The 12,327-nt window shown below is 47.5% G+C and overlaps 1 protein-coding gene across 1 annotated transcript in view; it reads left to right on the forward strand.

Annotated features, from left to right (window-relative positions):
• The window catches only part of TBC1D9 (TBC1 domain family member 9), a 385,175-nt gene that overhangs the window by 331,564 nt on the left and 41,284 nt on the right, over positions 1-12,327 (forward strand). The window contains exon 20 of the mRNA XM_086962231.1: positions 11,789-11,889. Within this exon, the coding sequence (XP_086818357.1) occupies positions 11,789-11,889 (101 nt within the window). The remainder of the gene's footprint in view (positions 1-11,788; positions 11,890-12,327) is intronic.

Here is a 12,327-nt window from a genome sequence, read left to right on the forward strand (position 1 = left end):
GTATTTAAAAAAACGTTCTCGGCTTCCCCCCCTATCAATGCTCTGTATACATTCGTAAAGGCGGGTCTGCCATCTCTTTGTATCTCCCCCCTGAAACCTATCAACCCTTGAAAATATTGCATAGCCGCGGCCCAGTAATAGAGTTTAAAATCTGGGGCCCCCCATCCCCCATTTTCCCTAGACAGTGTCATGAATCTGTAGGCTCTTCTGGCCTTCCCTTGTGCCCAGATTAGTCTATTGAGTATTGCTTCCAACCTACTAAACCAGCTCTGATCGAAGAACAGAGGGATGGCTCTAAAGATATAAAGACATTTCGGGAATGTGACCATCTTGATCACATTTATGCGTCCCATTAGTGTCAAGTGTAAATTGTGAATTCTTTCTGTATTCTTTTTGACTTTAGCTAATAATGGTTCCATGTTCACCCCCACCAGTGTATCTAAATCTGCTGTCACCCTGATCCCAAGATATAATGCCTCGGGGACTACTCTAGCATCCTGGTGTATTGTGTTTCTGTTCTGAACTATCTGAGTCTTCCCTTTGTTAATTAGATATCCTGATACTACCCCGAAGTTCATGGCCTCCTACTCTATCTCGGTTATAGCCCTCGCTGGTTCCGGGGTTATAAGTGCCACATCGTCTGCATAGGCAAATAATTTATACTCCATTCCATACATCCTAACTGGGGGAATATTATTATTGCAGCCTAATCTTCTTAACATAGGGTCCAGATATAAAGCAAACAGCAAGGGTGAAGCTGGACAGCCCTGCCTTGTCCCACGTCTTATCTGTATTGCCCTTGTATAGCTCTGTTTAATTCTCACCCTAGCTGTCGGCTGCTCATATAAGGCCTGGATTGCCCTGATGTAACCTTCACCTAGCCCAAACCACTCCTGACCTTCCACAAATAGTCCCAGGAGACCCTGTCAAATGCCTTCTCTGCGTCGAGAAATATGGCCGCGACAGGGTCCCCTGCAACCTCCGCAGCGTCAAAGATAGTGATCAGTTGTCTAGTATGTTGGGTGGTCCCCTTTCCAGGGATAAATCCATGCTGTGTTTTGCTGACTAATCCCTCTATGACCCTGCTTAATCTCTGTGCCAATGCCTTAGAAAATATGTTTGCGTCCGCATTTAAAAGGGTAATTGGTCTATAGGACCCCGGTTCTAATGGGGGTTTATCTTTCTTCAATATCACTACAATATCTGCCCCTGCCCAAGACTGTGGGGCTAACCTACTCATCTGCGCCTGTCTGAAAGTCTCGAGCATGTCCCCCCCCCCACTGTATCCCAGAATGTTTTGTAAAACACTGCCGGGATTAGGTCCGGCCCTGTGGCTTTCCCAGCGGGGAGGTTGGTCACTGCTTCACTTATTTCCTGTAGAGTTAAAGGAAGATCTAGATTCTCTTTTTCCTCCTCATCTAACCTGTCATGTGGTATATGCGCCAAGTACTCCATAATCCCCAATCCTGTATTGTTTATACTCTGTGTATATAAATTCCCGTAAAATTCCCTAAATACCTCCTGTACCTCTTCTACCTTATCTACAATATTGCCTGTGCTATCTCTAATCTCCTTGATTTCTCCTGCTGCTAGTTTTTGTCTAGTTCGGATTGCCAATAGGTGGCCTACTCTCTCATTGTATTCGTAAGACTCTTCTTTTTTAGCCAGGAAGTTCCCTGCCGCCTTCTGTACCAGACTTTCCCCTGCTTCTGCTTTGTTTAGTTCTATTTCCAATAATAACCCCTCTATTGCTCCTTGGTTTAACAATGCCTGGGTTAGACGTTCGTCTAATCTCTCCAATTCCTTCAACCACCTCTCCGTCTTGATTTTCTCCTTCTTGTTCCTCTGTAATGTGTAGCTCAGGGTTTCCCAATTAATTCCGGCCTTGAACGCGTCCCAGACCATGTTCGCTGGAGCAGAGCCCCTATTAATCTCCCAAAACTGTTCAATCCATTCCTGTATCCGCCTAATATATTCTTCTTCTTTTAGGAGCCTTTTCTCAAACGACCAGGTATACTGTTTTATCCTATCTCTGCTCTCCAGCGGGAGGCTTAGCACCAACGGATTATGATCTGATATAATCCTTGGCAGCCGTTCTATCTGGGCGCCATTTATCTTAGAGCTTGACAGAAGAAAAAAGTCCAGCCTAGCAACCATCCTATGTGGCGCTGAGTAGTAAGTACTCCCTGTCCCTAGCGGGTTTTTGTTAGCCCACACATCTACCAATGCATTATGTTGCACTAGGTTATTTATCGCATTACAGGTTTTCCTTTTCTGCCCAGCATATCCCCCCCCGCCCGTTACTCCCAGCCCATGCAACCCATTGATATTAAAATCCCCACAACAAATTACAGGCTCAGGCCACAGTGCGAGTTCCAAATCCAAGTATTCAAAAACTTCTGGTTCATCATCGGTAGAGCCATTAACAGAAACAATTGTAAGATGCCCAGCGGATGTTTCCACTTCCGCTATTACCCATCTCCCCTCCTGATTCTCCTTTTTTCTTTTAGTTTTGACAACCCCTTTTTTATCTAGAATAGCTACTCCTCTTGTCCTACTATCCTACTTTGTGTGAGCAAGGACATCATAACCCATCTGTTCCAACATGTATTTATCCTTCCACATAATATGAGTCTCTTGGAGACATATCACATCCAGCCTTAACATCCTTAACATAGCAGCAGCCTTCTGCCTTTTCCCACCGTTATTCAATCCACAAATGTTCAGAGAGGCCACCCTTAACGCCATGTATATTTACAAGGATTTTCCATACTACCTGTCAGCTTGAGACTCTCTTCTCTCATTGTGTGTACCCAAACTTCCTCTTCTTTGTGTGTTTTGTCATTTTGTGCTGCTCTCTCCATCCAACCATCACCAACCCTCGCCACCCCTACTCCCGTCCCTCCCTCCCTGCTCTCCCCTCCCAGAGTCATCGCTGCCCCCTTTCACAGGCAAATAGGTCAAGCATGACCTATGTGTGACTGCTTGCGTTGTAGTATCGCCCTCCTTCTCCTCCCCGTAACTTTCCTGATGCTATCAGCACATCTTAAAGCTCCTACATCACTCTTATACTATATTATTTTTCCCCCCCCTGCGCTGTTCCGTCAGCTCTTCCAGATATTCCCCCGCCTTTACTTCTGAAAAAAACATTCTAGTGTACCCTCCAGTAATAACCTTCAGTTTCGCCGGGAACATTAAATATGCCTCTGCACCTTGCAGCTGAAAAGGAGCAATTAATTGCCTGAGGCGCCATCGCCTCTCCACAGTCACATGACAAAAGTCAGGTCTAGCGAAAAACGTGGCCCCCTCAAATGTTCTCTTAGAGTCAGGTCTGGCTTTTTCTATGATTTCTTGTCTTGCCAAGAAGTTGCCAAAGAAAATCAACATGGCTCTTGGCAGAGTCTCCTGGTTTCCTCCTAGTTTCTTTTTTATTGTTAGTGGAAATCTGTGTGCCCTTTGAACCTCTACCTCCCATTGCCACTGTGCTTCCGGAAATGCCCCTTTTAATAACTTAATGACACATCCTCTTGCATCCTGCCCCTCAATCCCTTCCTCCAGTCCAAGGAGTCTCACGTTGTTACGCCTCTGGCGATTTTCAAAGTCCTCAATTTTCCACTGCATATCCTCCGCGACTTTTGTCTGCTCCATCTTAAACTTCTGCCAGTCTGTTACCTCATCCTCGAGCCTTCTTGTTCTTTCCTCCACCAGCTCTACTCTTTCCTCAACCTCCTCATATTTTTTGTTCATTTTTCTTATAGAGGCCTGTATTTTTTTAGTGTTGTGCCTTGCTATGCGGCTCTCCGGCCTGGCTTCCCCCTGTATTTGTTTTAGCATATTGACCAGCAGATCTAATGTAGCATGCTGCGTAGCACCACTCTCCTCCCCTCCTGTTATGTCTTTTGCATGAATGCCCTCCTGATACATGCCTGATGTTGCAGAATAATCCCATACAAGTTTTTTATTTATGTTGGCTAGCGATCCTCGTTTTGCTGCAGGTATCCTCCTTCTCTGAGTGTTTATATCCTTAGAGCCACTGCTTTCCTCAGCATCTGAGCTTATATCAGAGGTCTCTATACCTTCCTCCTCCTCACTAGAGAAATCCGACCCCTCATTAACTGAAAAAAAATTCTCCCCCTCGCGTTCTCTCTGCGAGTCCAGGCTTGTCAGGCTCCCCATTTAGCGCCGTGCTTCTGTCTTACATCATTTATTAATTCTGCCTCTACCTGTAACAGTGAATCCATCATCTGGGCGTTATTCATACCTTTAGCCCCTGTGATGTCATCGCTACCTTCTTCCCGTAGTCCCCCGGTCACGGCTGCTTTGAGCTGTCTTGTGATTTTTCCTCCATCTCTGCAGCCTCCACTAGATCTACATGGGGTATGCCGATTGCTAATTTCTTCACACTCCCGTTCTGTAGTGTCCTGTTTTTCAGCTGGTTTGTGCCATTGTCTCGCAGGTTCTCCCCCGTCTTCTCCGTCCGCGCTACCTCCGTGGTAATCCTACCGCTCTGTGACTTCTCTGCCGCTCCGTCTGATCCCGCGAGAAGCGTGCAATTCCCAGCGGCTCTTCCTGGTTGCTTAGCAATCCCGGCGCCGGCGTCCTCGAGGGCAGCGTTTTCCGCCCCTGCATCGGACTCAGCAATACCCGCGGGAGAGTGGCTCACAAGGGGTCTGGCTGTAATCATCTTCAAGTTGAATGTCTCGGTCAAGGTAGGCTGTCTGAGATTTGCATCTCTGGCATCTTTGCCTGCCATCCCGCCTGCATTCCGTACGCTCCTGGCGTTGTCTTTGTTCAAACTCTGCATCCCTTGCGGTATTTCGTTGTCTGCTGCCGCCGCCTGTGCTGTTTTAGAGTTTATTTTCTTCTCCTTATCTGCTTTCCGCTGCTGTGCTTTCTGAGTCGCACTCAGAGCAGGCGTAGATCTTTTGTTTAGTGGGGGCATTTTCGATATAGTCCCAGTCCGGGAGCTTTCACTCGGTGCTTGGTTCGCGCCATTAACTGTTGGCAGGAGCTTCTCTCTGTCCTTATCCTTCTTGTGTCTCAAGCGCTGGGACATTGTCTTCACGCCACTGTAGGCACTCCTCCAGTACTCCTTCAAAATTGTGCACGCAATGCCTACTCGCTGTCGAAGATGAGGGTCTTTGTTACTGGTATCCTCCAGGAATTTCTGTATTAACCTGTAAACCATCCACATCCCCGCCTCGGGTAGTATTCCTTCTTCATTCCCCCGGTCGGGAGAGGGAATAAAGTGCGACTTTACTCTACAGCGCACTAGCGGCCATCTTGCCCCGTTTTTATTTTGGCTCCAATGCCACTCCTCTGCCCTGTGTGCCTTTTCTGTTGATGTGATGGATATTCGGGCATTACGACAATGATATCAATAACTAAACGTTTGTTAGCCAATGTTTATGTGATTGCTAAAATGTCTATATCGCCTTCTTCAAGGAGGCAGAAGAGTGTGACACGTACTGCTACACTGGATGGCGAGTTCGGAGGGTGCTTTAGTCTGAAATATCTGATTGTGTTAAAAACATTCCCCAAAGTTCCTTGTCTGTGCAGCAATTTTCTAGAAATAATAACCATCTCATGATAACTCTGGTGATTATTTGGCTGCTGGAGGAATCTGAGTTTTGTCTCATCATAAAGTGGCGCAGAGGGTTAATGTGCTTTAGTTTTATTTAGATAGCTTAATGGGTTAGTGCTTTTGTTGTAGCCATCCCTCTGTAAGTAAAGCCAACCACAAACTGTTACCTTTTAAACTAAGAGTTTGTGCTTCTCTAGATCAAACACTCTTATAAAATGTGACTACTACACCTTAAAGTCATTTTGTTTATGGAACATTTCCTGTGCATTGATGTGCACACTTTTATGTCTCATTGTTTCTGTAATAAGGTGTCTGTGATGTAAAGTGCTCTGCAACCCAACATTGGCATGAGTAGCGCTATGAACACGGGCGGCTCGCCTGTTTAAGCGGAGGAGCGTCACCCCACAAGCCCCAGAGCTGATAAATAAAACGGTATTCAAGTTTATTTATGACAGTTTCATTTTTCAGCAACCCATCCTGAACTAAGTGCCAGGACGGGGTGGGACCAGCGCTTCCGAGTGGCAGCAGCAGGGAGGCGTGTGTTTTAAAATGCACATGTCTCTTTGGCTGGCCATCTTGGGATTGCCAGACAAATGTGCATTTTAAAGTTTTCTAACCTAGCTGTTTTAGACAGCTGCATTAGAGAAAGTGCAGGCCTCCAGTGCTTTTAGGAGCAGTGAGAGAGGCTGCTCTGTCCAATCCTGATGCTGCTTTCATGCTGTGAAAGGAGAACCAGGATTGGGTAGTGCAGTTTCCCCCATCAGGAGCATCCTGGAAGACACTCGAGGGCGGAGGATGTTGCACTAAGAAGGTAAGTGAATCTATTTTATTATTTTTTGTGTGGCCACTTATCACCCGCCTACCACCCTAGATACAAGCCAGCCGCTACTGGCTATAAATAATTAAATATATGTGAGAGAGGAGCTATGGACAGAAGTTGGGTACCCTTGGATTGTGGTAGTGAGAGAATCCGTGAAGGAGATCACTGAGGGTGGTTCCGACAAAGATTGTCGCACTGGGTCCCACCAGCTGTTGATGTGGGGATGGTAATAGAGCTTGATTCAGGTGTACAATGGTTACAGCGTAGATGCAGGTTCAAATACAAGGAACAACATACATGGAAATACATACAAGTTGTATGGCCGGGCATGTTTATAGGTCACATCTGCTTTAAGAAAGAGTTGCCAGGCACAAGGTTCCGGGGGGTAAGCCAAGACCAGGGGCCCCACCCCGCCCCATCATCGAGAGGGTCTTCAACTTTAGGGACCGAGATGCTATTTTGCAGACCGCCAGATCAGGACCACCTCTTCTCCTTGAAAATGCTCGCATTTCGATATTCCCAGACTTCACGATGAAGGTGCAGGCGAGAAGACGTAGCTTTCTTGAGGTCAAGAAGCCTCTGCGAACTCAAGGCATTAAATTTTCCATGCTTTTTCCCGCTAAGCTCGGCCTAGAGATGGATGGCAAGGCTTGGTTCTTCCTATCGCCGGAGGAGGTGCGGGACTGGTTAGAGGGCTGGCGCCGAGCGGGGAGGTCCCCAAGGGCCACTGGAGGTATGGATGACCTTCCGAGAGATGACCATTCGTTGGAAAGCCAAGACTTATTTACTGAATCTCCTGGCGCTGGACAGGGATGATTCCCGCTCCTGCGGGTGCTCCTTAGATAGCTGTGGAAACGCCTTCTACCGACTTCCCCCCTTATGTTTCTTATTGTAGATGGGGGAGGTGGCCTTCTGTATCCTATTAGACATCTGCTCTGGAACAAGGCCCTATCCGGCTCCGATCGGGCTACACCGGCTGACCAACAAGTAATTTTTCTAATTTGTGAATGGGGTCTATCTGTAGTCTTATACATGTATAGTACTTAAATTGCTTTTAGAATAGGGCGAGTGGCTTTAACGGCCAACCAAGTACCCCGATTCTGGTGGGGAGGGCGACAGGCACTCTGCCTAGTTGGGGTGTGGATAGTTCTAAGTCCGCAAGCAGGGAAGCAGGGAGGGGGGGTGGGGGGTGGGGTGAAGGGTTCTGGGGATGTTTTGTTTTTGTTTTGATTTATTTTACTGTTTTCAGCGGAGTCCTCTTTAGTCGTAAGTTACTGCGCACACATGGGTTCTTCCTGACAGATTGGCCACCTCGGTTGGGCTCCGGCTCCCCCGGGACCGGAGGTCCTCCCGATCCTATGCTCCGATGGGTTTTAGGGTCTCGCTGCCACGAGCGGGTCCCCTCCGGCCCGCATTCATATCAACTCCGACACACCCGTTGCTATGACACAGACTCTCTCTAAGACCCTTACCAACATAGCTCAGACCTAGCAGACTTTGCACATGCTATGGGGCTGGCGGACATTTGGCGCATCCACCATCCCGACACGCCGTACTTCACTCACTATTCCAATGCACATAACAGTATGTCTATGATTGACTATCTATTTTGACGTTGGTTGCTTCATCCGCCCGAGAGGCCTCCCCCGCGGCATCTCCGACCACCGCTTTGTGTAGACCTCACCTATAATTGTCAATTTACACGAGGCCCCATTGTCATTAACCCCTGGATAAGGCAAATCCCCGACATTAGGGAAGCATTGCAGAAACGCACCGAACAATACTTTGCTGAAAATGTTGGGTCTGTGGATTCGTCGGTTACACTCTGGGAGGCATACTTGGCAGTGATAAAAGGAGAGGCACTGGCCCTAAAGAAGGGTTACATGCGAAAGCACAATGAACAATTACTTCAGGCTGAATCGGACCTCATTAACCTCGAGATGTCATATAACGCCACCCCGTCAGATGATACTGCGGCTAAGCTCCGCACTCAACAACTGGTATATAAGGCCCTGTCCCAAGAACAGGCGCAGGCGCGATTACTTCACACGCGCCACCGAATTTACAAATTTGGGGACAGCGCGGGTAAGATGCTTGCTTGGCTGGAGCATCGGGATCAGGGGTCTAGGTGGGTACCATCCATAGCTCTACCAGATAGCTCCACTGTGACAGATCCTGGAGACATTTCGGAGGCCTTCGCTGACCATCTGGAACGAGTTTACACAGCTGGCGATGGTTACACGTCCGAAGAATCTAGGCAACTCCTGGACGAGATGCGTCTCCCAACTGTGTCAGACGAGGAAAGACTGGCCCTAGATGCTGACATCACGGCAGAGGAACTCACCGCTGCACTGTTTGCCGTTAATTCCGGCAGGGCTATGGGCCCAGACGGGGTACCTATTGAGTTTCTGAAGGGCATGGTCCCTGACGTTATCCCCCATCTTCGAAATATGTTTATTGAAAGCAGGGAGAGCGGAATCCTGCCGCTCTCCCAGAGGCTGGCTTCTATAGTGGTTCTTCTTAAACCGGCTAAACCGTCCAATGAATGCGGCTCCTACAGGCCTATCTCCTTGATCAGTGCGGAGGCAAAGGTTCTAGCTAAGCTACTGGCGACTCGCCTTCTCTTGGTGCTTCCCTCCTTGATTCATGATGATCAATCCAGTTTTCTTCCTGGTTGCAATACAGCGTTAAACCTTCGTAGAGTTTACAATGTATTGAGTCGTAGACCCACATTGCAGCAGGATGCGGCCATTTCGTCCCTCAATGCCACTATGGCGTTTGATTCGATCGAATGGCCATATCTATTCGAAGTCCTTCGCCGCTTTGGCTTTGGGCTCTAATTCATCAGCTGGGTACGATTTCTTTATACAGCCAAGTCTGAGTTAACACACACACGTCCAGGAGGTTTCCGCTTCATCGGGGCACCAGACAGGGCTGCCCCCTCTCCCCACTTTTTTTTGCCCTCACCCTGGAACCCCTGGCTCATAGGATCCGCACAGATGCCTCTATCAGAGGCCTGAAATGGACTGAAGACGTCACGGATAAAATCTCCCTCTATGCAGACGACATATTAATATACGTGTCATCCCCTCGATCCTCTATTAACAGCTTGTTTCATGTGCTTACCAATTTTGGCAAGTATTCAGGATAGTCCATAAACTGGACTAAGTCCGTGCTTTTTATGCTACATGGCCCCCCGCCCAGACTGCCAAGAGGGTATGCCATCACAGAAGCCAAGGAGGGCTTCATGTATCTTGGCATCTTTGTCACGCCTGATTCCAGTGTATTCTATGATCGTAACCTGTTGGCCCCCCTGCGGTGGCTTCGCACTGATGTTGCTCACTGGCGCTCCCTCCCACTCTGGCTCCCAGGTAGAGCTGCACTGTTTAAAATGTTGGCGCTCCCACGCTTCCTCTACGTCCTGCAGAACTGCCCCTTCTTGGTCCCAGACTCCTATTTTCGCACAGTGGAGAGCGAACTCCGACTTTTGCTATGGGATGGGGGGCCGCTAGGATTGCCCTCTGTAAACTCTTCCAGGGCTGGTATGATGGTGGTATCGCCCTCCCTAACCTTCGCCTCTATTACTGGGCCTCGAAGCTAGTTGCTGTGAACCACTGGATACACGGTTCGCCCATGAATCCGGCCTTCCTCCTGGACAAGTCTCAAACTGGCCGTGAGGGATACCTGGTGGCTCTTTGTGGAAAGTCCTCTAGAACTAGATATGTCGGACCGATGGCACATACAGTCGCTATTTGGCATAAGGCTACTAAATGTTTGGGGTGGGCGAACAGATACACCAGAGCGACACCCCTGTGGTCTACGCAGGGCATGGGCTCCCTCTGCTTCAGTCAGGGTTTCGATAGATGGGACATACTTAGGATCTCGGAGCTGGGAGACCTTGTTCATAGGGGTAAATTGTTGACGTTTAACGACCTTCAGACTAAATATTCCCTTGTGCCCACTGAATATTTCCGATACCTGCAAATCAAACATGCTATTCTTACGGCTGTCCGCAAACCTTCCTATGACTTCTCCCCTTGAGGACAGACTACTATCGGAACCTCTCCCAAAGAAGGCTATTTCCCTCACTTACCGTAAGCTGTGTAATAATCTCCCTGATCCCTTTCAATCTCTGCGATCCAAATGGGAGGCAGACCTGGGCCCCTTAGACGAGGAAGAGTGGCGCTTTGCCTTAATGTCCCCGAGAGAATCGGCTATCTGCCATAGATTTAGGCTGATCCAACTGAAGGTGTTACACAGGGCATATATGTCTGCCCTCACCTTGGCCAGAATTGGTCGACGCCCTAACACCCTCTGTCTGCGTGGATGTGGCCTCCCTGGTTCCTTCTACCACGTTTTGTGGGATTGCCCAGTGGTGCAACAGTTTTGGACTGGAGCGGCCCGAAAAATGAGTAGCTCCCTAGGTAAACCGCTCTTGCTGACACCCAAAGAATGTCTCCTCAACATGATCTGACTGGCCCTGAGCTGCAATGGGCGGCGCTAGGCTTCCTGTTGATCAAGCGCTCGATAGCGATGAAATGGGGTTTGCCGGACAAAATATTGGTGGTGAGCTTGGTGGCTGAAATGGATCGCTGCATGATCGCTGAAAAGACAGTGTACAAGATTCGAGGATGCCCCAAACTGTGGGACAAAAAATGAGGGCACTGGAATGTTTATCGGGGGGAGCTATGTGATTCTCCTACAGTTGAACTGGCCATGTCCCGAGATGGCCAGAGGGGAGGACCTGTACTGTGAACATGTAATTGTATTTGATTTGTATGTGACTCGCTGTGAGATGCAGTGCTTGCGACTGTTTCCCGACTCTGCTTTCCCTGTTTTCGTTTAAAAAACAAAAACCAGGTCGTTATTATATCCTTATGTGGACTGATAGTTCTGCGTACACCTTATTCTGCTACGCCGCCGGACCCCAGGGTTGTCGGCTGAAGGGCTGTGTTGCTTTGACGTGGTTATGTTTATATCTGCCGGCCCCTGGGTTGTAGGCATTGAAATGTGTTTTGCAGAACTGAAAATAAAGGTTTTTCCAAAAAAAAGAAAGAGTTGCCTGTAATTCTCACAAGGTGGTTGAACCTGAGTTAATACAATTGGAGTTCTGAATTACAAATTAAATAAATGTTTTCTTCTGGTGGTATATAGCAAATCTGGAAAAAGCTAAACCAATCCCATACATATTAAATGTTGGCTATTTAGTTAGTTTTTAGAAACTTTATCACTTGGTAGTGTTTACAAATAAAACATAGACTTACGTCAGATATCATGCAATGGAAACCAGTTGACAGATACTTCTGAACATCCACATAATTCAAATCTCAATCTGTGATTTGCAAGCTACTTCACAGAGATGTTTTTGCACTTCTTTACAAAAGGTAAGAAGACAAATGGCCAAGAAAATCGCAATTACCTACGAATGTGGGCTCAAGAAAAGGCAAAATCAGGAGCTGCAAATGCTTTACCAAAATTAAACCAGGTAATCTTGTATTTCTTTATTTGGGTGTTTTGTAAAGCCTGTGTTGTCACGTTACCATAACTTCAGAGTGCTGAGATACATAGAAAGAAAAAGAGTAAAAGCAATAAACAGTAAAACGGGTGGGCAAGAGTTCACCAGGATGAGGGGAATACCACTATCCTACGATTGTAGGCCCAGGGGTGGAGACTTCAGTAAAAATGATTTAGTGAATCTTCAGTTTGTAGAACATCCCTGAATCAGAAGTAGTTCGTTTTAGATCTGGGAGTCCAGAGTGGTCCATGAATGAAATGATTTTATCAAGTGCATGGATGCCCCTAGTGTTACCTGGGAGTGGATTGCCTACCTAATTGCTTACCTAATCCTGAATTAATCCAGTCAGCATAATATATTAACTGTCAAAATATTGAATTTCACATATGCTTGTTATGTATTAATTTT

The sequence above is a fragment of the Lissotriton vulgaris genome, chromosome 3_1, assembly GCF_964263255.1.
Source record: "Lissotriton vulgaris chromosome 3_1, aLisVul1.2, whole genome shotgun sequence".
In the NCBI taxonomy this organism is placed as follows: Eukaryota; Metazoa; Chordata; class Amphibia; order Caudata; family Salamandridae; genus Lissotriton; species Lissotriton vulgaris.